The 22,854-nt window shown below is 33.3% G+C and overlaps 1 protein-coding gene across 3 annotated transcripts in view; it reads right to left on the reverse strand.

The window, feature by feature from the left end:
* LOC111703179 (dnaJ homolog subfamily C member 11) overlaps positions 1-22,854 on the reverse strand; it is a 67,733-nt gene that overhangs the window by 36,926 nt on the left and 7,953 nt on the right. For all 3 annotated transcript variants that reach the window (XM_023475053.1, XM_023475052.1, XM_023475051.1), the window contains exons 11-15: positions 22,697-22,750; positions 20,429-20,496; positions 20,348-20,391; positions 19,837-19,912; positions 16,647-16,679 (exon numbers count right to left, since the gene is read on the reverse strand). In XM_023475053.1, the coding sequence (XP_023330821.1) occupies positions 16,647-16,679; positions 19,837-19,912; positions 20,348-20,391; positions 20,429-20,496; positions 22,697-22,750 (275 nt within the window). The remainder of the gene's footprint in view (positions 1-16,646; positions 16,680-19,836; positions 19,913-20,347; positions 20,392-20,428; positions 20,497-22,696; positions 22,751-22,854) is intronic.

Below are 22,854 nucleotides of genomic sequence, written 5' to 3' on the forward strand. Positions count from 1 at the left end.
GGGGGGGGGAGGATACTTAGTAGGTTTATTGTGAGAATAAAAGAAACTAAGTATAGAAGTTAGGACAGGAGAAATTAGGAAATGATGAATTATCAGAAAAGTTCCCATAACAGATATTTCCGTTGCTCCTTATCAAAATATATAGGTTTGGACAGGGTTATCCACACAGGATGAGACCGTAAAGACGACCTAACATATAAGGAGCTTAAGGTTAAATGAAGTCTTCTGAATTTAATATAGTCTTTTAATAGTTCATTACATGGTTTAGCAAAGAAAGAAACAAGTTTACAGGTTGCAGGGAATTATGAAAATAAGGAAACAGACAGTTACATTCTTTACCCTCGTCTCTGAAGTCTCATTCTTTGTGGGTAACCCTGGATATAATACATTTTAGATTTAAAGGGATTAAACACTTCACAGTTTCAAGCTAATTCTGATTCACAACGGTCTCCAAAAGAAGAGAACCGCGAGAGAAAATAATAAATTTTCAGATGGTAAAGCAGGGATAACTAACAAATTTTCCTTAATTTGGCTTTTTAGAGCTTGCATATATTTATTTCTGTGAAGATAAATTCATAGCTAACAGAACAAAATCAAAGATACTTCTTGTTAAATTCGTAGATTTCTACAGCATAAACAAAATCAACGAAATTTGTAATGTTTCATCGGAACAACGGATTTTTCTTCCGTGATGGAATACGGGGATCGGAATCTGATGTTTTCTTTTATAATTAATTATTTTCTTCCAACAATAAACACAGTAATTTAACAGAACGGATATTAAACCCTCAATATAGTTAACAGCCTAAGGCGGCTGGAGAGGAGGAGGGGGGGGGGGGGAGAGGAATGGATTGAAATCACAGAAAAAATGTACTAAACCTTAATTTTGTCATATGATTACAATTACAAATATTTCAAATTTGGCTAACATTGGAAGTAATATCTCTTATATTTATTTTTCGTCCACATCAGATTAATTAAACTCCTCCCCCCCTACCCCCCGGGTGGTATTTTGTTTCACTCTAAACCATGTCAAACATTCTAATCCTTGTATTATATTTTCCTTCCCTCAACATAAAGATGCTGGTCTACAGATATACTGCCAACTTTTGAACCAGGGACCAATATATATTTTCAAAAATAAATAAAAAAATATAAGATGGCTAATGGAATATAATATATATACCATGATCTCAAGGGGATCAAATATAACATTCTTTATCTCTCCTATACATAACAGTTAAGCCGGCTATAGGTAACCTACAAGTACACCTCCCCTCTTCCTCCCTTCCACATACATGTTCTTGAAACATACGTACACCATCCGACTCTCTTCTTTATGTGTAAGATGATCAGAAGTTCCCCTTCCCCTTCTTAAAATCTGTATGAAATACATCCCGGTCTAAAAATTTATATTTCAGGCTGCAAAGAGAGAATTCTACTTAATATACATCTACACGATAATAATAAATTCTTGAAAAATCTGTAAATATTTTAATAAAATACATCCCGATCAAAGAACTAATTTTTCTTTAGACTGGGGGAGCATATTCATCAACCCTGCCACGCCCCCCGACCACGCCTTCGGCGTAGTCACAGTGAGAAGGTTGTTGATAAGGAGGGGAAGGAGGAGAAGGAGAACTTGAAGGAGGCCAAGGGGAAGGGAGAGACAACAAACCTAAGAAGATGTGAAAGCGAGAAAATCATAAGGAAACCTTTTTTGTGAATTTTTTTACTATATATGCACTGAACTCTGGCTCTTTAAAAAAATCTTTTGTTCTTAATTAAATAAGAAAAATGATTAATTTTAATATTTTATGTATCCATTTTGAAAATATAACTATTTAAATAGCAAATATTATCAATTTTAATGTAATGATATTTTCATTCTTTTGGAGGGGGCTAATAAATTTTAATAAAATGATAATTTAATTAAATTTTTTTTAAATTAAAAATTACATATAATATACTGATATTTTTGTTCTATTGCAGGGAGCTGTACGCCCATCCAACCAATCATAAGAGTGTCCTAACACCCAGAGAAGTCAAAAATAGAAATAGAAGAAAAACTGTCACGCATTTTCATTCCCTCACTCATATTCACTAATCTTTATCTATCTATCTATTTATTGAGTGACAATGACGGAAACATGAAGTGATAATTGACGATTTAAATTTTAAATAAATTATTAAAATTTTAATTTCATTCTTGGTTTCTTTTTTCTTAAAAAATCCAGCACAAGGTTACCCACAATGGATGAGACTGTAAAGACGACCTAATCCCATGTAAATACGTAGATCTCAGGTTAAATTAAGTCTTCTGCCTTGAACATAGTCTTCTATAAATTATTTAAAATTTTTGAAAAGTAAGAAACAAGATTACAGTTGCAGAAAATCATAAGCAGAAGGAAAATGACAGTATAAATTCTGTACAGTCGTCTCTGAAGTCTCATCTTTTGTATGTCCAAATATAAAACAGGAAATAATAATCTAAAAAGAAAGAAGGAAAAAAGAGAAGAAAAAAACGTAAATTATTAATTAAATAAAACTGGATTGAGGTAGAAGAGGGGAGAGGCCAAGTATTGACGGAGTAAACAAGAAAATATATTCCATTATCTTTTTATTTTTGCTAGTTATTGAGGGGGGGGGGGGGGCTGATAAATCTAAATTAACATTTTAAAGAGGTTGAAAAAGAGGTTTTAAAATATATAAGGGACGACGAATTAATATTTGACCCTTATTATTGCCGATTACAAACTGGACTCTTTTAACATATAGGGCGAGCAAATAATATATGTGACAAACCTTGTACTTCTATCTAAATATTTATAATTTTTAATTGTGTTTTCTCTTCAAAAGTAAACGACGTGGCGATTTTTGCACGAGAAAAGAAGGAAATTGGCAAAATTAATCTTTTCGCAAGATAAATAACAATCATATCTTTAACAATACTTTTCAGATAAAGGGTTCAAGGGTAGCGTTGCTAATTGTTTAAAAAAGGCGAAATGAAATAACGCCGATAGTCCCTTTAAATCACAATTAAAAAGAGACAGTTTTTAAAGTTATGAACTTTAATATCCATTTTCTACTAGATCAAACAAAGCTTTTAAGGTGTATGCCCATCTTTGCATGAAGGGTCACTTGAAATTACGCTTACAGTATCTTTATACAACCTTGTTTGTTCCTAATATCAGTGTAACGTAACGTAACGTAACGTAACGTAACGTAACGTAACGTAACGTAACCTAACCTAACCTAACCTAACTTCGGATAAATTTATTCAAATCTGTTAAATGAGAAGAACACCGACTCAATATTTATAATAAAAAACAATATGATCAGCTGCTATCTAACATTAATCATAACTATCAGTTCAACTCTAGAATACTAATAGAAAAAGAGCTAACACACCAGAGTCCGAATTTAATGAATTTAAGCCGTGTCTCAAATCCGCCAAAACCAGTTTTAATTGCAAGCGCTGGCTTAAATCTTGAAACATTGAATACACTTTCAAATGGAACCAACCATAGTTGAGCCGCGGCTCAAATTCTTTAAATTCAACCTCTGATATAAGTGCTTGAAATTGGGGACTTAACGTGCTTTTCACATGTTAGGACTAAAAATCAACATTATTTGATGCAAAAGGGGGCCTATGATTAATTACAAATGAGAATGCGCTAATTATAAGGACATTAAGTGAGGTGAGCGCATTTAGAAGGTTGCTCTTTTGAGATCACAATATTGGAACATCTTACATACATACATTGCACAGTCTTATGTACAGGGTTACCCACAAAGGATGAGACTGTAAATATGACGATCCAAAGTTGAAATTAAGTTTTTGTCTTGACTTGCTTAATATGGCTTACTTAATGATTGGGCAAAGAATGAATGAACTTTATAGTTGCAGGGAATCGTGAATATAAGGAAACGGACAGTATGAATTCCGTACAGTCGTCTGTATAGTATCATCCTTTTTAATATGTATTATGTAGCTTTGGTTGCACTGGGCTTAGTCATATAAAGTCGGACTTTATATTTAGCAAGAACTTGCTTTATCAAGTGTGGCGGAGCTAGTAGTTCAACAAGCCTAGTAGAGTTAGGTCGCAAAAACATAATTCAAATTTCTGATTCTTAGATAAAAAGTCGTAACTCTGGCTCTTTAAAAAAATCTTTTGTTCTTAAGATTATTTGTAGTTTTTTTTATTTTTGTCTTTGCTTTAATTCCGAATTCCTTGTTTGTAAGGTTTGTATAATGTATACTCATCTCTGTTTTTTTTAACGCATATCTGGGTTCTTAATGCATATCTTTGGGTTCTCAATGCGTATCTCTGAGAAATTTATGCGTATCTCTGGTTCTTTTTACGTATCTGTTTTTTATAATGCGAATCTCTGGCTCTTTCTGCGTATCTCTGGGTACTTAATGTGTATCTCTGGGTGCTTTTTGCGTATCTCGGGGTACTTTCTACGTATATCTGGGTTCTTCATGCGTAATTCTGAATTATTTTACACATCTCTGAGTTTTTAAAGCGTATCCTTGGGTTCTTTATGCATATCTCTGGTTCTTTATGGTGTAAAGAAAAGGGGTGAGGTGTAGACAGACAAGATTAAATGATAAAGCAACAAATTTAGACATTGTGCCTTATCCAGGCATACAAGCAAATACCGACCTAAATATACTGCACAAGAACAGGTGTGTTTTATACTTCAAAATAGACGTCGCTAATTGCAAATTCAACCATGTAGGTTAAAGTGCGTAAACTTTATATTGAAAAAACTAGAAGAAAAAACATAGAGAGTCCGGATTCAATTCTAAAACTTGAAAGGACTGTCAGTGTTGTTGATATTTCAAAGCACAACGGTATCCTTTAAATCCTACAGGGTGTCCCAAAAAACATGGAAATTCAGTGACGAATTGGATATCGTCTTTGTTATGAATTAGCATTGTAATACCCAATTTAAAACCCATATAATTATTATGTCTGCTAGAGTTTATTTTATGAAAACGGTTAATGGCTGTAAAGATGTGTCTATAATGTCTCCGCAAGATGAACAGTGAAGACGGACAAGTTTACTCTGTTTGTATACTGCAATTTTCTTGTTTTACGAAGTACAACCGTATGCAGTCAAAACATAAACAAACAAAATGTGAACATAGCAGACGAAACTCTTACATATTGCAGCTTTCTCAGTAGGTACAGGGTGTCCCACATCAAATAAGACCGCGTCAATGGGTCTAAATTACGATTTGGGGGATAAATCAGAAATTTTATGAAGAATGAATCATTTGAAAAAATTTAATAAGGCTAATAGAAAATTTTGTTGGCAGAAAATGCTAGATTTTTCGCGTATTATTTGCGTATTTTGGCGTTAAAAATTGTTGATAATCTAATATGATATGGGACGCTCTGTATCATCTATACTAAATCAAAGAATTATTTAAAAAGACGATATCGAATTCGTCACTGAATTCCCATGTTTTTGGGACACCCTGTATCTCATCATACAATGTGCAAGAAATTGTAGCTTTTCCTAGCTTGGCAAGTTTTTAGTTCTTGGCAATTTCCTCCATTGTTTCTGAGACAATTCACTCTTCTATGTAGAAAAAACCCAATTCAAATCTCATCATTCTTGTCCACACAAAGCTTTAAAGGGTATCCTTGTGAATCAGATTCGATTACATCCACAGTTACTCAAACGACACAACAAAAATATCTAAAAAGTCAACAAAAAAAACCCAGGAATTGTCAAGATGCCTGTAGACTATTGAATATGATAAAATTATTTTGATAAACTTGAATGAACTTGAATAGATTTGACAGTTATATTATGTTAAGTCCATGGGAACTAAACATAAGATATATTATCAAGATACTGGGTTCAGATAACTGTTGTTTAAACAACAAGCTGAATTCTTTTATAAGAAAATAATTAAATTCATTGTGCGTTTAATTATTAATTTGACATAATAGACACAATACAGTCTTACAAACAATTATATAAAAGGATCTATTCATGTAATTTTGTCCAATTAAGGAATTTTTATTGTGATTTAAGCATAGAGAATAGAATATATAGAGAGGAATTAAAAGAATCTCTTGGTATGAATTTTTTCAGTCCCTTTAAGCCTGAAAGGGAGTTCAAAGTGTACAAATAATGTAAATGTTCACAAATTATATGCAGTAGAGTACATTAATACAGTATGATCCCTAGACTAAACATTTCAATTTCGAAATTTTTAAAGCTGTTAAATAAACTTTATAATGAATTAGGTGAATAAAAAACATCATTTGATTTATAGTTATAACGGAAAATCTTCGTTTGTAAAGTGAAAGGCATAGAGTCTATATGAAATGATAATTGGTCAAATAATTTTAGATTTTCTATAAAATGATATTCCAGGGCCCAACAGGTTATATAGCATACATATGTGAAGTACACCTGCAGTATGGAAACAGTACAACAAAATGGCCGTTTTACACTTTTTCCCAGTAAATTCCCCTCTATGTATTCTATTCTCTTTGGATTTAAGGGACCCTCCTTTAGAAAAGGGGCAACTTTTTCTGATGTCGTCGTTATTCATTCTAACAATTTTGTTCATTGTTTCTGCAACAACAGAAATCCACTAATAACTTTTAATTATGAACCACAATTAATAGTAACCCTTTTTTCAAAGTAAAAATAATGGATAACGCGTTTTTTATCAGACAAAGCAATTTAAAGTTTTCTTGTGAAAAATTTCTTTCACAGAGACGTATCGATAAAGAATTAAAAATTAGTTGAGCAAAAGTTAAAAAATGGTTTTTTTTAACATTTAATGACACAAAAATAGGAGGTTATGTTTTAACCAATGCTGTTTCCTAACTGAGAAAAGGATAAAAGTCGATGAACTGTAACATCGGTAACTTCGCTTTTTTTATTTGTGTAATTTAAACTTCATAAAGTTTTTCTTTTGAAGGAAAGGATGTATATTGTATGTATACATTACATACTTTAACATAGGGAAGATCAAATGAAATTAAAAATCATAATGAAGACGGTATTGCTTAAGATTAGGTCTACAACCAAAATTCGAGGACCAGATAGGCAGGCTCTCTCCTGTTACAAAAATGTGCTAGCTATAGTACAAGGGTGCTAGTGCGTCGGGAAACCCACCGGTCGCGAGTGGCAAATTACAAATTTAAGAAATGGATATGAAAAAGGTGTTAGTTTTATGAAGTGCTGTCGGTATGACTTTGCAACCTTGAAACACATTTTCAGTTTATAGGAAAGAGCTTATTTACTTCACATTCTGTTCTCCTTCTAAATATTTTGACAAACAAACCAAGATGTTTAGAAGAATACTAATTAAGGATAAAGAAATATTTTAAAGTATAGAGGAATTAGTATTTAAATTTGCCTGTGTCTACTGTCGAGTATATTAAAGGAAGAAATGACAATGCCTGTTAACTCGTGCGTTTAGTTAATTGAGCTGAATAGCACGCAAGCTGAAGTGCACCTTGGAATATTTGTAAAGGGTCAAACTGAACTTACGCTCAAATGTACTGTCAACATAATTCTAAGTGACCCTTCATGCAAAGATTGCAATGCCCAATTCAAAACCTGGTTAAAAGGGGCGGATATAGGGGGGGGGGGCGGCGGCAGGACCTTTGCACCCCCTGACGGCGTAGCCCCCAGTTTTCAGAATAGCTTCTCAATATCACTTAAGGGAAAGAAAACCTTGTGCAAAACAAAAAAATATCTATCTTAAAAAAATATTTGGATATTTTGTTCCGAAATAAATCAAGAGCCCCCTCACTTAAATCCTGTATCCGCCCCTGCTGGTTCATAATGCCTAGTAGAGTTAGGTCGCAAAAACATAATTCAAAGACTATTTTTCATTAGGACTGCGCAAAAAAAGTATTTAGAGAAACCAAAATTGAAAATAATCATTTTTAAAAATTACAATTATTGATATAAAATCAATACATTGTTATACCAAGGTTTTCAGGGTACCGTTGTAAATCGGGAATTGCCATTTTGCTACAGAGGTTCCCTTGGAATTATGCGTGTAGTCTCTTTAAGCTGACAGCTGAATATAGTTATGAAACCGGAGTCCGAACTTAATGAATTTGAGCCGCGTCTCAAATCCGTCTCTATCCATCTATCTATCCATCTATCCATCTATCTATCCATCTATCCATCCTTCCATCTATCCATCTATCCATCTATCCATCTATCCATCTATCCATCTATCCATCTATCCACCTATTCATTTATCCATCTATCCATCTATCCATCTATCCATCTATCCATCTATCCACCTATCCATCTATCTATCTATCCCTCTATCCATCTATCCACCTATCCATCCTATCTATCCCTCTATCCATCTATAAATCCATCTATCCAACTATCCATCCCCTGATATATTACTATTAGTCACGATTGTCTATGAATGACCATATTCTGTTGGTTACATGATGCATGGAGTACAAAACCCCATCAAATTAGTATAAACACCCCACACACACTGCTCAATGCTCATCTTTGAAATTTGTTTCCGAGCTTTGAGGCTTCTCTGTAGAAGTGAACTGCAGATTTACGCTGTTAAAATATTGAATTTGAATATATTTATGCAGGCCACAGTGATTTAGGCGTCTTAGTTTGTGGGACTAAGAACTTCATATTGTTCATATACAATACATTGTCCCAATCGAAGTTTCAGTCTTGCCACCCTTACATATAAACTACTTGACTAAATCTTGTGAGACCAACATATTTTATAATTTTTATCTTCAGAAAATTGTGATTATTTTCGTCAGACAAACAGTTATTTTTTTCCGAAAAAATGTTTTTGAATTGATAAATAGAGGAATTATTTTTATATCTTTAATATTTACCCTTCTTCCATAAACAGCTATGATTCAATATAATAATTTATTGTTTCTATGCTTTAATACGGTAGTGAGTATAAAGGATAAAATAACTTCTACAAGCGTTATTGAATTTATTAAATGCAAAACCACCCTCTTCCCTTTACTAACAATCTAAGACCCTGCCATAGGAAAAACAGTGATGGGGGGGGGGGGGGTGCGGCTAACAAATTCCTGTTTTTCTTTTTTGTATTTTGAGCTTTTTGCTTCATGTTTTGATGGTCTGAGCAATAGGAATATCCCCACACTCCCTCTTAGAAATCCACCCCCCCCCCACCTCCATGTTGTGTATGCATAGATTTATTTTGAGGTTTTATTCGCCCAATTTTGGTGGAAGACAAATTTAATTTAATCTTGATTTAGTTTGCAAATTTGTGAAGAAAAATGTAACTTTAAACTCTTTCCTAAAATGTGGGTCATTAATAAAAAACAATGAGTTTATGGAAATTCCCTATTACTTCTTGATTTTATGGAAATGTTTCTTATTGATTAAAATATTAAAATTTAAATCTTCATTCCGTGCCCCAGTGATCGAGGGTGGTGGCGATTATTTATTATTTAAATTGAAATTGATATTTTATTTAAATTTGAAATCCATTGATAATGGCCAGAAATACAGGGTAATATATAACGTTTAATAAAAATTTTTTTTTTTTTTCCAAACTCGAAAAAATAAATTTTCCAATTTCGTTTCTTTAGTAAATTTAGGTTTTTAAAGGGCTGTAAGCATAATTTTAAGTTACTCTCCATTTAAAGATGGCAATCCCTGATTTACAATGGTACCCTTGAAAACTTTATCTGATAAAAAATTCGGTGTTTATTTCTGTGAGTTTCTCCGCTGCGTCTTTAAAACAAGAAATGCGCGCTATAGTCGCTACCGCAGAAAACCTGCAGATAAAAATGAACAGTTTACAAAAACAAAAACATTGAAATCTATTTCATACTTGATCAAGCAAAGCTTTTTTGGGTACTGTTGTAAGTCAAAGATTGACATCTATGCATGGGGGGGGGGGTCACGTGTAGTTACGCTTTCAGTTCATAAGACTATTTTGCGCCTCTTATTCTGTAGAATCCGTTGAAGTTGCATTCCTGATCGTAACGTATTTCAAAAGTATTTTATTTCACTTTCTGTACACAATCTTAACATAATATTTTTATAAACTTTAAATGAATAAGGCAAATTTTATTATTTTTTAATCCATTCCTTAAAATCGAATAATTGGAGTTAAAAAGTGCACTCTCTCTTTATTGGCGCCCCACATCCCCACTCCCCTTAAACCGTCACTCTATCAATTTTAGAGTGAATAAAATTCCCCCCCCCCCAAAAAAATTGTACAATTTTTAATTACATACGTATTTTCTTTGATTGTTTTCATAAATAAACATGTTGAAGAAGTGTTAACTCCAAATGGGGAAAGAATAAAGCAGGAAGATGAATGGATGCACTACAATGTACCGGTATAGAGCTGGGCACGTTCAACTTTTTTTCATTTCGTTCGTTCATCTTTTGTAAACGACCCATTACGTTTTTTTCGTTCGTTTTAAAAATTATCTTTTTTATTTCTCTGAACGATCCATTTCGTTCGTCCATCGTTATTTTTTTTCTGAACGAAACCATTTTCGAGGAAAGATGTTGTTCGTTTAAAGAACGACGCCCATCTCTACACCGGTATACCTACTGTGAGTTCTGTGCCCAGTTTGTGAATATTTCCTATTTCGATAATTTCTTCCCAATTTCCAAATATACCTTGAAGACTGAAGAGTGGGATTTGCCTTAACTAACATGAGAATCAATGCATATTTGAATATATTTAAATCTACAAGANAGAAACAAGTTTCCTAAAAGGAAAAGTGCAACTTAAAGGGACTTTAAGCATAATTTCAAGTGACCCTCAATGCAAAGATGGCAATGCCCGATTTACAACCGGATCCCCGTAAAATCTTTGTACGATATCATTTAATAAAATTTTTAAAACTGATAATTCGTTTGTGGGTTCTCTACAAAAGTGACTTGCGCATTTCTACTGCAGGAAGAGTATAGGAATTATCTTAATTAAATATTTTTAAACCTAGAAAAACTACAATATCTCTCACATTATTTATCAGTAAAAGGTTTCTAGGATACCTTTGTGAATCTGGCATTTAAACAGTTTAAAAGAGCCAAATAATAAAACAATAATAGTTTTTTTTTCACAAACTTTCAAAAATCTTTTTGTTTGTTTGTTTGTTTTAAATCTACTTGCCTGGATAATACAAAAAAGATAATAATAAAACTTTAGCCTTGTCTTTTGTTTTTTCTTCAATTTCTTTGGATACATTGAAAAGCATAAAGTTATTTTTAAAGAACCAATCTGACCGCCAAATAATTCAAACTTTGCACTAAAACACTACTACTGCACTGATACTAATATTATATATTAGTATTTCTTTTAATACCAAAAATAATGATAGGGCACCCTGTATTGGCAAGGGTGTCTGAAGATTGCGCGATTTTCAGGCCAAAAAATAAAAATTTTAGGACTCTGATTTTAAACTAAGTTGTTTTATATCTAACCCTAATCCAATTACTTAGTAATAGGACATTACTTTGTTAGTTTTTTGAATATTTTTTTTCGGGGTCCAACGAAAATCAAATGTTTAGAATTAAATTTGTTGAAATTTTCAAAACACGTTTGAGATTTTATTGGAATCAAATATAAGTCCAATAACCCTTAGAAACGAATTAAGTTATTTCTATTATTATTTCTAGTGTGCACCCTATATAATATAATTACTCGTATTTTTAGCCTAATCTTGAGATTCTACAAGGGTTTATTGTTTAACACACCAACAATGCTTTATTTATCTTAAACCATATATTGTAATCTACACCAAAGAATTTTCTATGANAAATAATACATTTTAAACAAATAAATTAAACTGTGTTAAAACGTGCGCACTTAAAAACATTTGTTTTCTTCGTGGCTTGAGTAAGGACATTTCAAGAACACCCCCCTTGGGAGGATGGAGGGGAGGGGGGGGAGTAACCTTGAATATATGGAATAAAACTTCACGTCAAAATCTAATAAAATGCCTGAAACAAAGCCTCCTTGTCCCTCAAATCAATTCATCTTCCCCCCGGATTGTTTTGGAATAATATCTACAGAAGCGATGGATTGTCAAACATGTCAAAATATCAGCTGAATCAACTCATCACATAACTCAAGGTTGAACAGGACTAGGAATAAAAAAACAGGGGGGGGGGGTGTCTTTAGTGTTCACTTTTCTGGTTCCTCTTCATGATTGCAATGTTCGTTTCTTTGTATGTCCAATCATAACTCATGAACCCTGGACCAGTTTGTCTCAAATTTTGACTGATGAACTCGGTAGAACTACTGAATTGTTTTAAATATTTGCGTTTAAATATTCTTAAATACCAATGTTAAAAAACTAATCAAATATTTAAAACGACTGTTTTTGTGGACACCATTTTACATACCTAAACACTACACGCACCTCTGACCCTTTTGTTAAAGTAAATGAAACCTAAAGTTTGACCGCGTCAACCTTGTTGCACCGGGTAGTCCTATAGAGTGAGTGCATTATTTACCCGATGTCCGGGCGATACAGTACAAACTCGAACCGGAAAGGTTGACCCGGCTAGGAAATTCAAATGTACTACGACTGCCCGTGACTAAGCAATTGATTGCACAGTTTAATATTTATTTATTTATTCACACTCTAGAATAAATAGATTTTTTACTAGTTACTTGTTAATATTTGTCTGTTACAAATCTTATAAAACTATTACCATTTAACCATGCTAAGATTTATTTATTGCTTCTTTTGACAAAATAAATTTTTTTGTTGTTGCTCATATTGAAAATCTTATTCTTCTCCGTTATCAAGGGCAGCCGTAGTACATTTGAATTTCCGAGCCGGGTCAACCTTTCCGTTCCCAGTTTGTATTGTACCTCTTGTACCTTGCTCTATGGACAGGACTAGCCGGTGCAACAAGGTTGACGCGGTCAGACTTTATGCCTCATATAGGTTGAATTTACTTTTACTAAAGGGGCAGAGGTGCGTGTTATAGGCCAGGAAGTTTATGCAGCTCGACATAAATGCAATTGTTCAATCAAAATATAAACAGTGGAGGACAAATTAAACAACATACTGAATACAAATTAGAACTTGCTTAGGGGCGTTAACAGTGACGTGATTGTCATAAGTTTAAAGAATATCAATAGAATTTAAAAATGCTATGCACCCCAAATCCGCAAAAATATGCGGATCCGCGGATCCTAATCAAAATGGTTAAAAATAAAAACAGAAATGCAAATTAAACAATATACTGCATACAAATTAGAACTTGCTTAAGGTGTATGTACTGTTTATTTTTAACCAAGATTATTAATGGGATTTGGAATATGTTAGAATTTGAAAAAAAAACCAGTCGGATCCACAGATTCCCATCCACAGATCCGGATCCACAGATCCGTATCCACAGATTCGGATCCACAGATTCGGATCCACGGATTCGGATCCACAGATCCGGATCCACAGATTCGGATCCACAGATCCGGATCAAAATGGATAAAAATAATAACAGTTAAACAATAAACTGAATACAAATTATAAATAGCTCAGGGGATTATGTGTTTAAAACTTACTCAGAGGCGCAGTTTAATAAAAATAAATGGTGCCATACAAGGAGTCTCAAATTTAAATAAAAGACTTCAGTAAATTATGTAAAGTCGTCTTCGAAGACTCGTCTTTTATGGATGACGATGTAATTTTACTATTTTTTATTGTGTGGGGTGGGGTGGAGAGTGTGCGACACCAGTTCTCGTTAGATCACTGAAGTTAAGCACACTTGTCCACAGCCAGTAACTGGATTGGTGTCCAAACTGGTGTTCACGGGTTGGATTCCCGTACTCCACACAAACCTGTGGTTTCGAAAAAAACATCTGAAGCCGACATCTGGTTAGGCAAATATGACCACCTGACGGATGTAGGAGGACAAAGGCTGTCAACAACTTTCTCAGCGAAAGGGTGCGTGCTTTCTACTCAAAAAGAAAGAAGCTTTAAGTGGATTGATCCAAGTGAATGATGATGAAGAGAGGAATGGTGGACTAGCAGGGAGGGTATATGGTTGCCAGCTATATGTATCTTAGGCAGCTGGATTCTTGTCAGCCCTCTTCTCAGTATGAATGAAGCGTGGATGGATGAATGTGCTGCCAGATTACAACCCCTGCTAGATCAATATAAATAAACCCAGACAATACCATAACTTTCGCAATAGAAAAATTCCGAGATTTGATCGTAACAACCCGATTATGTCCTGGGGACAAAAAATCTATTTTAAAAACTATTTATTTGTTCGTTGTGTCTTACATTCTTACATTGATGTAATCCTGTAATAGTGAAAAGTTAATTACATTCTTACATTGATGTAATCTTGTAATAGTGCAAGTTAATGTGGGAAAATAATAAATCTCAACCGCAAAAAATCTGCTTAGCTTCACACAATAAACACATATATGAAGACGACATTCAGGCTTTGTTTAAATAATTACAGGCTAATTTTTTGGAATAATTAATTTCATAGCTTCCTAATTCAGTCCCATTCATTAGGTTGACATTAAAGAGACTGTGTGACCCTAAATGCAAACATGGAAATGTCCGATTATCAATGGTACCCTAAGTATACGCGAGCAAAGATACTCATGTTTTTGTTTATTTAAACTGAGCTGAAAACTTCAGAATGTGATATCCTTAATCCCGTTCTGTTAATTAATCTGGAGATTAAATTCATGAGGAGAACAAGCAATATTTAATCAGGAGATAAAGAAAAAGAGTGGATCAAGCATTAATCCCGATATCCACCAAGTTCCCAGCTCAGTTCAATTTCTCTGCGAAAGTGACTTGCGCAATTCTTGTGTATAATAAGTAATGGAGAAATTATCAGAAGCAACCACTTTTCGAGTCTGAAAAACGAAGGTATCTTCCACATTTTTGATCAGATAAAGGTTTCCAGGGTACCGTTGTAAATCGGGTATTGCCATCTTTACGTGGAGGGTCGCTTGAAATTAAGCTTACAGTCCCTTAAGATACTGCAGTAACTGATTCTGATTCAAAAAATGAGTTTGAAAATTTTTTAGAGCTGTCCATATTTCTTATAAAAATCATCAAATTTGTAAAATCTTTCTACAGTGATAGAGGAAGGGGCCGGGGTAATATCTTTTTGCCCCCTCCGGCTAATTTCGATTTCACAGAACTGAAAAAATTACATGCAAAAACTCTTAAACAATTTTAATATCCCCCCCCCCTCTCATCTCATTTAATGTAGTTGCGATTTTGTGAAAATAGGAGATGGAGGGAGGTGGGTATAAATATCAGAGGGGAAGGTTAAGAACGGTGGTAGTCTAGATTTAGTTTAAGATTAATTGAACTCCTATTTACAGAGCTATTAGAGATAATTATTGGTAGTGTTGGTAGAGGTTACAGGTTACAGATTATTCTTCATTAACACAAACAGACAAACAAACAGAAACAAAACAGACAAACAGATACAAAAACAGACAAACACAAACTGACAAACAGAAACAAAATAAAGAAACAGATACAAACAACAGACAAACAGATGAAAAAACAGAGAAACAGATACAAAAACAAAGACAAACAAAAACAAAAACAGACAAACTAAAACAATAACAGACAAACAGAAAAAAAACAGACAAACACAAACACAAATAGTCAAACAGAAACAAAAACAGACAAACTGAAACAATGACAGACAAACAGAAACATAAACAGACAAACACAAACACAGACAGACAAACAGAAACAAAAACAGCCAAACAGAAACAAAAACAGACAAACAGAACCAAAACAAGACAAACAGAAACAAAAAAGACAAACAGATACAAAAACAGACAAGTGTGTTGATTAAGCCTTGTAGCTGTCTGATCTATGTGGCACAGACACACTCCCACCCATACGAACAAACAAACGGCGAAGAAGACTAAACAAACATATGTAATGCAACAAGCGAGCTGTATAAATATCAAATATTTATGAGTCCCATTTCAACACTGCACGCTCCAAACCCTTTTAAATATGATTCAGGGGTGAATTTTACCTCGAAAAATCNCCCCCCCCCGTTAGAAAATCATTTCCCCCCAGAAATTAGTATGTTATGTAATTTAAGGGGTTCTTTGCTAAATTGGAGAAAATAAATGACTTGAAGGGGAAATAAATGAATATCAAAAAGAATGAAAAAAAACTTGCCATTTGTTGTTCTTTTCTTTGGTTTTCCCTCAAAATCATCAAAAATAATTTTTATTCAGGGTAATATACACCCCTGAAAAACACGGAACAAATTGACCAAAAGTTTAGAGCTTTGTTATGAAGTAAAAGGAAGAATTAAATGTAATTAAAAAGTTTTTAAAAAGATGTTAAAAGCAATTACTTTACATTTTTCCCTAGTAACTTAATATTTAATAATTTTAAAATGATCTTTTTACAAACGCTATTATTTCCCTTGTTCAATTATTAATTTCCTAATTTGAATCTTATCATTTCATTAGGTATGTCACGATGTCCTTAATAAAAAAAATGTCATCCAACTGTAAGATATATCAATATTTAAAACATTGGAAAATGTTAATGATTGTAAAGATTGATTTTTTTAAACAAAAATAAAAACTATCCCTTCCTTGACAACATGAAAATTGAAAAACCATTTCCTACCTTAATTGCAGATCTAAGTTTCTTCTTCTTATCCTTAAAAAATAATAAATTAAAATTATTTCACGGGAAAAGTGTTTTTCAAAATTAAGTATAAAGAAATGCTTTGATTTTATATTAGATGATGTTTTTATGAGGTCGGAACTACCCGGGCAAGTTTTTTTACTTTGAATTGTTAAACCAATGATATAGTCTTTCATGTACACTTAACCATTCAGATGTCTGATAATGATAAACAGGGGCGGATACAGGAATTAAGTGAGGGGGTGCTAGATTTATTTCGGAACAAGAACATCCAGATTTAGGAACATTTTTTTAAAGATAGATATTTTTCCTGTTTTGCACTAGGTTTTCTTTCCCTTAAGTGCCATTGAGGAGCTATTCTGAAATCTCAGGGGGTGCGAAGGTCCTGCCGCCCCCCCTGTAAATTGCATCATATATTAAACAAATAAAAAATATTATAAAGTATCAATTATTTACAAATGCGTCAAAATATAATCGATGATTATAGATAGTAATATCTGAATGATTTGTTCCAAATTAATTCGATTTTTTACGATACGAGTTGAATATTTCTGAATTTGTATGGACGCTACGTTTTTCAGAATAAGTTGTTTTAACACTTTTCTCCTTATAAACGCAGCAGATAAGACATAAGACATAAGATACAATTAGGGTGACTCGCAAAAATTCTCCCAAATAAAGATTCAATTTATTCGAAAAAATAATGGCTTGTTCAACGAACTATTCAGGTAGTTCGATGTGAGTGAGTACACAGTAGCAGTACTATGCACACCACCAACCTCGTTATATAACGCCTAGTTGGCCTTTTTGGGTTTAACCTAGATTAATATGAAATGGAAATGAGGTATAGAATATTAAAAAGATTAATTTGAAGTTGAGGTGTAAACTTATAAATTTATACTTACCTAAAGTGTTGTTAGGTATAATTTGAATTTAAGGGGTAAACAATTAACATGTATTAAAAAATAGTTATAGGGATTACCAGTATTCTAGCCAGCATTTCGTAAATCATAGACTTAATTGCTTAAATTAAACTTACTTTTAGTTCAGCCTCATATGGATTTTAGAGAAGAATTGGTCCCTTAGTTCAATCAGTATATATCCTCGTGTCACATAATCTTGCAAGGGTAGGTTTTTTTGGCCTCCAAGGAATTTCCTTACAATGTTGACTGGTTGTTCTCCCGGTTGCCTGTTAGTGTCAATCCAAGACTGCAGAGAGACTTCTTCTGATACATGAAGTGACTTTCTAACATCTACCATAGCAGTACATTGTACAAGGAGATGAATTTCATTATTGGACCCTTTTAGACACAAAGGACATATTACAACCCTATCCTGATGATTTGAAACTGCTAAATCCTTCAGATGATCATCCCTGTTTCCCAGCTTGGCATTCCCTACTCTAAACTCAGTTAAAGCTAGGGACCAGGATTCGTCTTTTAGGTACTCTTGTTTCCTCCACCATGCTTTAGGTATTGGTAGAGCTGCCAGTGATTTTAAAGAATTGACTTTGTGTATTATTTCCTAAATACTATGTTCTTTCAGCAAAGCTAATGATGTAGAGTTTATTGTTTCTGGCTTCTGATTTATGGGTTCTACTCGTCTTGCTAAATCTTTGTAGAAAGGGGATGATTTCTCAGCTAGTTCTTGTATCATTAATAGTTTAACTAATTCACTAGTTTGGGAATCTTTCTCTAGGACATTCTGAACATATCTTATTTTCCTCTCTGATATTAATAGACCTATTGGTTTTAAACCTAGCTCTGTATATATGACTAGACTCGGCGTAGAATGCCTAACTCCAAGTATGCTTCTACCAAGAGTGATTTGAATAGCTTCCAGGTCATCTTCTTGTGTTTTATCAAAGGGAATAGCTTCCAGTCCATATATGATACTTGGAATAGCTACATTGTTCCACATAGCTAGATACACCTCTATCCTATCTGGTATTAGTCGTCTCATTCTCAAGATGTTCCTTTGATAAAGCTTAGCCTTTTCTAATTTATTTGCGGCATTGCATACCATTGTTGAGTTGACTCCATACTTTTGTAAGATTCCTAGGTACTTAAAATCCTGAAGTCTTTCTACGTCTTCATATTTCCCTGATTCAAGGTTCAAGATCCTCCAAAGTAGATTTTTATCCGGTGTAACCACCTTAGTTTTGGAAACTGAAATAACCATTCTAAAATCCTGGCACCACTTCTCTAATATTTTTATCAAGATCATTATCTCCGACCATAACCCACTAAACATAACGAGATCATCAGCAAACTTCAGAAAGGACAAAAGGATATTATTGTAAACTGGTATTCCTACATTTGCCTTCCTTAGGCGGTTCCCCAACTCCGACAGGTAAATTATAAATAGAATTGCTGACAAATTACAACCTTGTCTTAATCCACGTGTCAGATACAATTTCCGAGTTGTTGATCCTGCTGTAGAGGATGTTATGTAGTCGTGACTATAGTAGTCTTTGAGGAAGTCTATGAATGAGGCAGGGAAGTTCAGCTGCGATAGCTTCTTATACAAAATCATCCTATCAACTCTATCATACGCCTCTTTCAGATCTAGGAAAAGCAGGTGAGTGACAGCTTTCTTTTGCTCAGCTTTAGTTAGTATTGAGTTGATAAGATAGATGTTATCTTCACATCTTCTCCCTTTTCTGAAACCTTGCTGCTCTGGGCCTAAAATTTGCGAAGATTCCACTGCTGCAGATATTCGTTTTGCAATTATTTTGGTCATAAGCTTACTTATGCAAGAGATAAGAGTTATTGGCCGATAATTTTCTATGCGTGTAGGAGGATTTTTTTTTGAGCACAAGGACAACTTCCCCTATTTTCCAGTCTTCGGGTACACATCCTGATATCAGGACATTGTTGAATATTTCAACTAGTTTTTCCTCTGCAGCTTCCGGTAAGTTTTTTAACATACTGTTTGTGACACCATCTTCCCCTTCTGCTTTTGATGAATCTAGCTGTTGAATATTCTGTTTCAACTCTTCTAATGTGATTTCTTGAGAAATAGAAACTGAATCCTTATGTGTTAAGACTCTTTTTGGAATACCCAATTTGTTAACATCTATGTAAGATTAGTCGCAATCACCATAGAATATATTTCGACGTCAGCCGATACCCCCTTTAATTTTTTGCGAACACTCCCTTTAATTCACCTGTATTTTCCTGGTATATGAGATCATTGCATAGGTGTAGGGTATTCCAAGCTGTACAGATGCAACCATGTGATACCTGAGATAATATAACGTCATTTATATAATACCAAAATTAGTGTCCGTCTAGTCCGTCTATGTTATTTCTAGTCAGAATACCAAAATTAGTGTCCGGCTAGTCCGTCTATGTTATTTCTAATCAGAATACCAAAATTAGTGTCCGTCTAGTCCGTTTATGGTATTTCTAGTCAGTTTATGGTATTTCTAGTCAGAATACCAAAATTAGTGTCCGTCTAGTCCGTCCATGTTATTTCTAATCAGAAAATCTAATATTTACAATTAACAATTTTGAAATTTGTAAAACTTGTCAAATTTTGAAATTATTTCCTATTTCTCTATTAAATTATGTCTAGGTCAGTCAAAATCAGTCAATTTTGTAAGGTCAGTCAGTAAATCAAAGTCAAGCTGTAAATCAAAGTCACGTATTTGGGTGGCTTCTTTTTTATTTTCTTACTTGGGTGTGTCCCTAACAATCATGGTTTCCATTCCACTTTGCTCCTGATATATCAACTTTCAACTTCAGAATATTGATTTCCTGCTCCAAAGCAATACTATCACTTGTTTCAATCAGGCTTAGGTTTGTAGAATAGGTCAGATACCCAACTAAAATAGGTTTAATTAAAGGTTTTAGATATTCAACTAGAATAGGTTTAATTAAAGGGTCTGTATTATATATCCAACTAAAATAGGTTTAATTAAAGGGATTGTTTCAGATATCCAACTAAATAGGTAGAATTAAAGCGACTGTATTAGATATCCAACTAAAATAGGTTTAAATAAAGGAATTGCTTCAGATATCCAACTAGAATAGGTTGAATTAAAGGGACTGTATCAGATATCCAACAAAAATAGGTTGAATTAAAGCGACTGTATCAGATATCCAACTAAATAGGTTAAATTGAAAGGGACTGTATCAGATATCCAAGTAAATAGGTTTAATTAAAGTGACTGTGTCAGATATCCAAGTAAATAGGTTTAATTAAATGGACTGTGTCAGATATCCTACTAAAATAGGTTGAATTAAAGAGACTGTATCAGATATCCAACTTAACAGGTTTAATTAAAGGGATGTGTCAGATATCGAACTAGAATAGGTTTAATTAAAGGGACTGTATCAGATATCCAAATAAAATAGGTTTAATTAAGGGGACTGTATTAGATATCCAAGTAAATAGGTTTAATTAAAGGGACTGTATCAGATATCCAAGTAAATAGGTTTAATTAAATGGACTGTATCAGATATCCAACTAGAATAGGTTGATTTAAAGAGACTGTATCAGATATCCAACTTAACAGGTTTAATTAAAGGGATGTGTCAGATATCGAACTAGAATAGGTTTAATTAAAGGGACTGCATTAAATATCCAACTGAAATAGGATTAATTAAAGGAACTGTGTCAGATATCCAACTTATACAGGTTTAATTAAAAGTGTCAGCTATCCGACTAAAATAGGTTTAATTAAAGGGACTGTATCAGATATCCAACAAAAATAGGTTGAATTAAAAGGACTGTATCAGATATTCAACTAGAATAGGTTGAATTAAAGGGACTGTATCAGATATCCAACTAAAATAGGTTTAATTAAAAGGACTCTATCAGATATCCAACTAAAATAGGTTTATTTAAAGCGACTGTGTCAGATATCCAATTAAATAGGTTGAATTTAAAGGGACTGGATCAGATATCCAAATAAATAGGTTTAATTAAAGGGACTGTATTAGATATCCAACTAAAATAGGTTTAAATAAAGGAACTGTTTCAGATATTCAACTAGAATAGGTTGAATTAAAGGGACTGTGTCAGATATCCAACTAAAATAGGTTTAATTAAAAAGACTGTATCTTATATCCAAATAAAATAGGTTTAATTAAAGAGACTGTGTCAGATATCCAAGTAAATAGGTTTAATTAAATGTACTGTGTCAGATATCCTACTAGAATAGGTTTAATTTAAAGGGATTGTATCAGATATCCAACTAGAAAGGTTTAATTAAAGGGTCTGTATTAGATATCCAACTAAATAGATTGAATTAAAGGGGTTTTATTAGATATCCAACTAAAATAGGTTTAATTAAAGGGATTCAGATGTCTAACTAAAATATGGTTATATAAGTGGACTGTGTCAGATATCAAATCAAAACAAATAACGTGTAAATCTAAGATGAAAAACAAAGTGGAATCCACAGAGTGCCTTCAGGGCGCTATGCACCACCGTGCAGATAGCGGTCTGGAGTTAGAATAGGTATAATTAGTGAGGAGTTAGAATAGGTATAATTAGTGTGGAGTTAGAATAGGTATAATAAGTCTGGAGTTGGAATAGGTATAATAAGTCTGGAGTTAGAATAGGTATAATAAGTCTGGAGTTAGAATAGGTATAATTAGTGTGGAGTTGGAATAGGTATAATAAGTGTGGAGATAGAATAGGTATAATTAGTGTGGAGTTAGAATAGGTATAATAAGTCTGGAGTTGGAATAGGTATAATAAGTCTGGAGTTAGAATAGGCATATTAAGTCTGGAGTTAAAATAGGTATAATAAGTGTGGAGTTGGAATAGGTATAATAAGTCTGGAGTTAGAATAGGTATAATAAGTCTGGAGTTAGAATAGGTATAATAAGTCTGGAGTTAGAATAGGTATAATAAGTCTATAGTTAGAATAGGTATATTAAGTCTGTTAATTCAGAGAAAAGCCTTCAACATTTAAGCCTTCAACCAATTAATGGGGGTAAACTATCAATTCAGAAAAAAATCCGCTAAGAAGACAAACTTGCCAATTTTAAGCCGGAAATAACTGTTGTTTTTACCTGTATTTTTATCCAGGTGAGTTTCTAAGGTAGTTGAGAATCCAGGCTTTATCCCTGAAAAATGTTCTTAATAAAACAAGAATATGTATACTATAGTAAAATTCATCTTTTATAAAAAATTATATAACTGAAGAAAAAAGTTGTGATCCTCGTAAAAA

This window comes from Eurytemora carolleeae, unplaced genomic scaffold (genome assembly GCF_000591075.1).
Source record: "Eurytemora carolleeae unplaced genomic scaffold, Eaff_2.0 scaffold487, whole genome shotgun sequence".
NCBI classification, from domain to species: Eukaryota; Metazoa; Arthropoda; class Copepoda; order Calanoida; family Temoridae; genus Eurytemora; species Eurytemora carolleeae.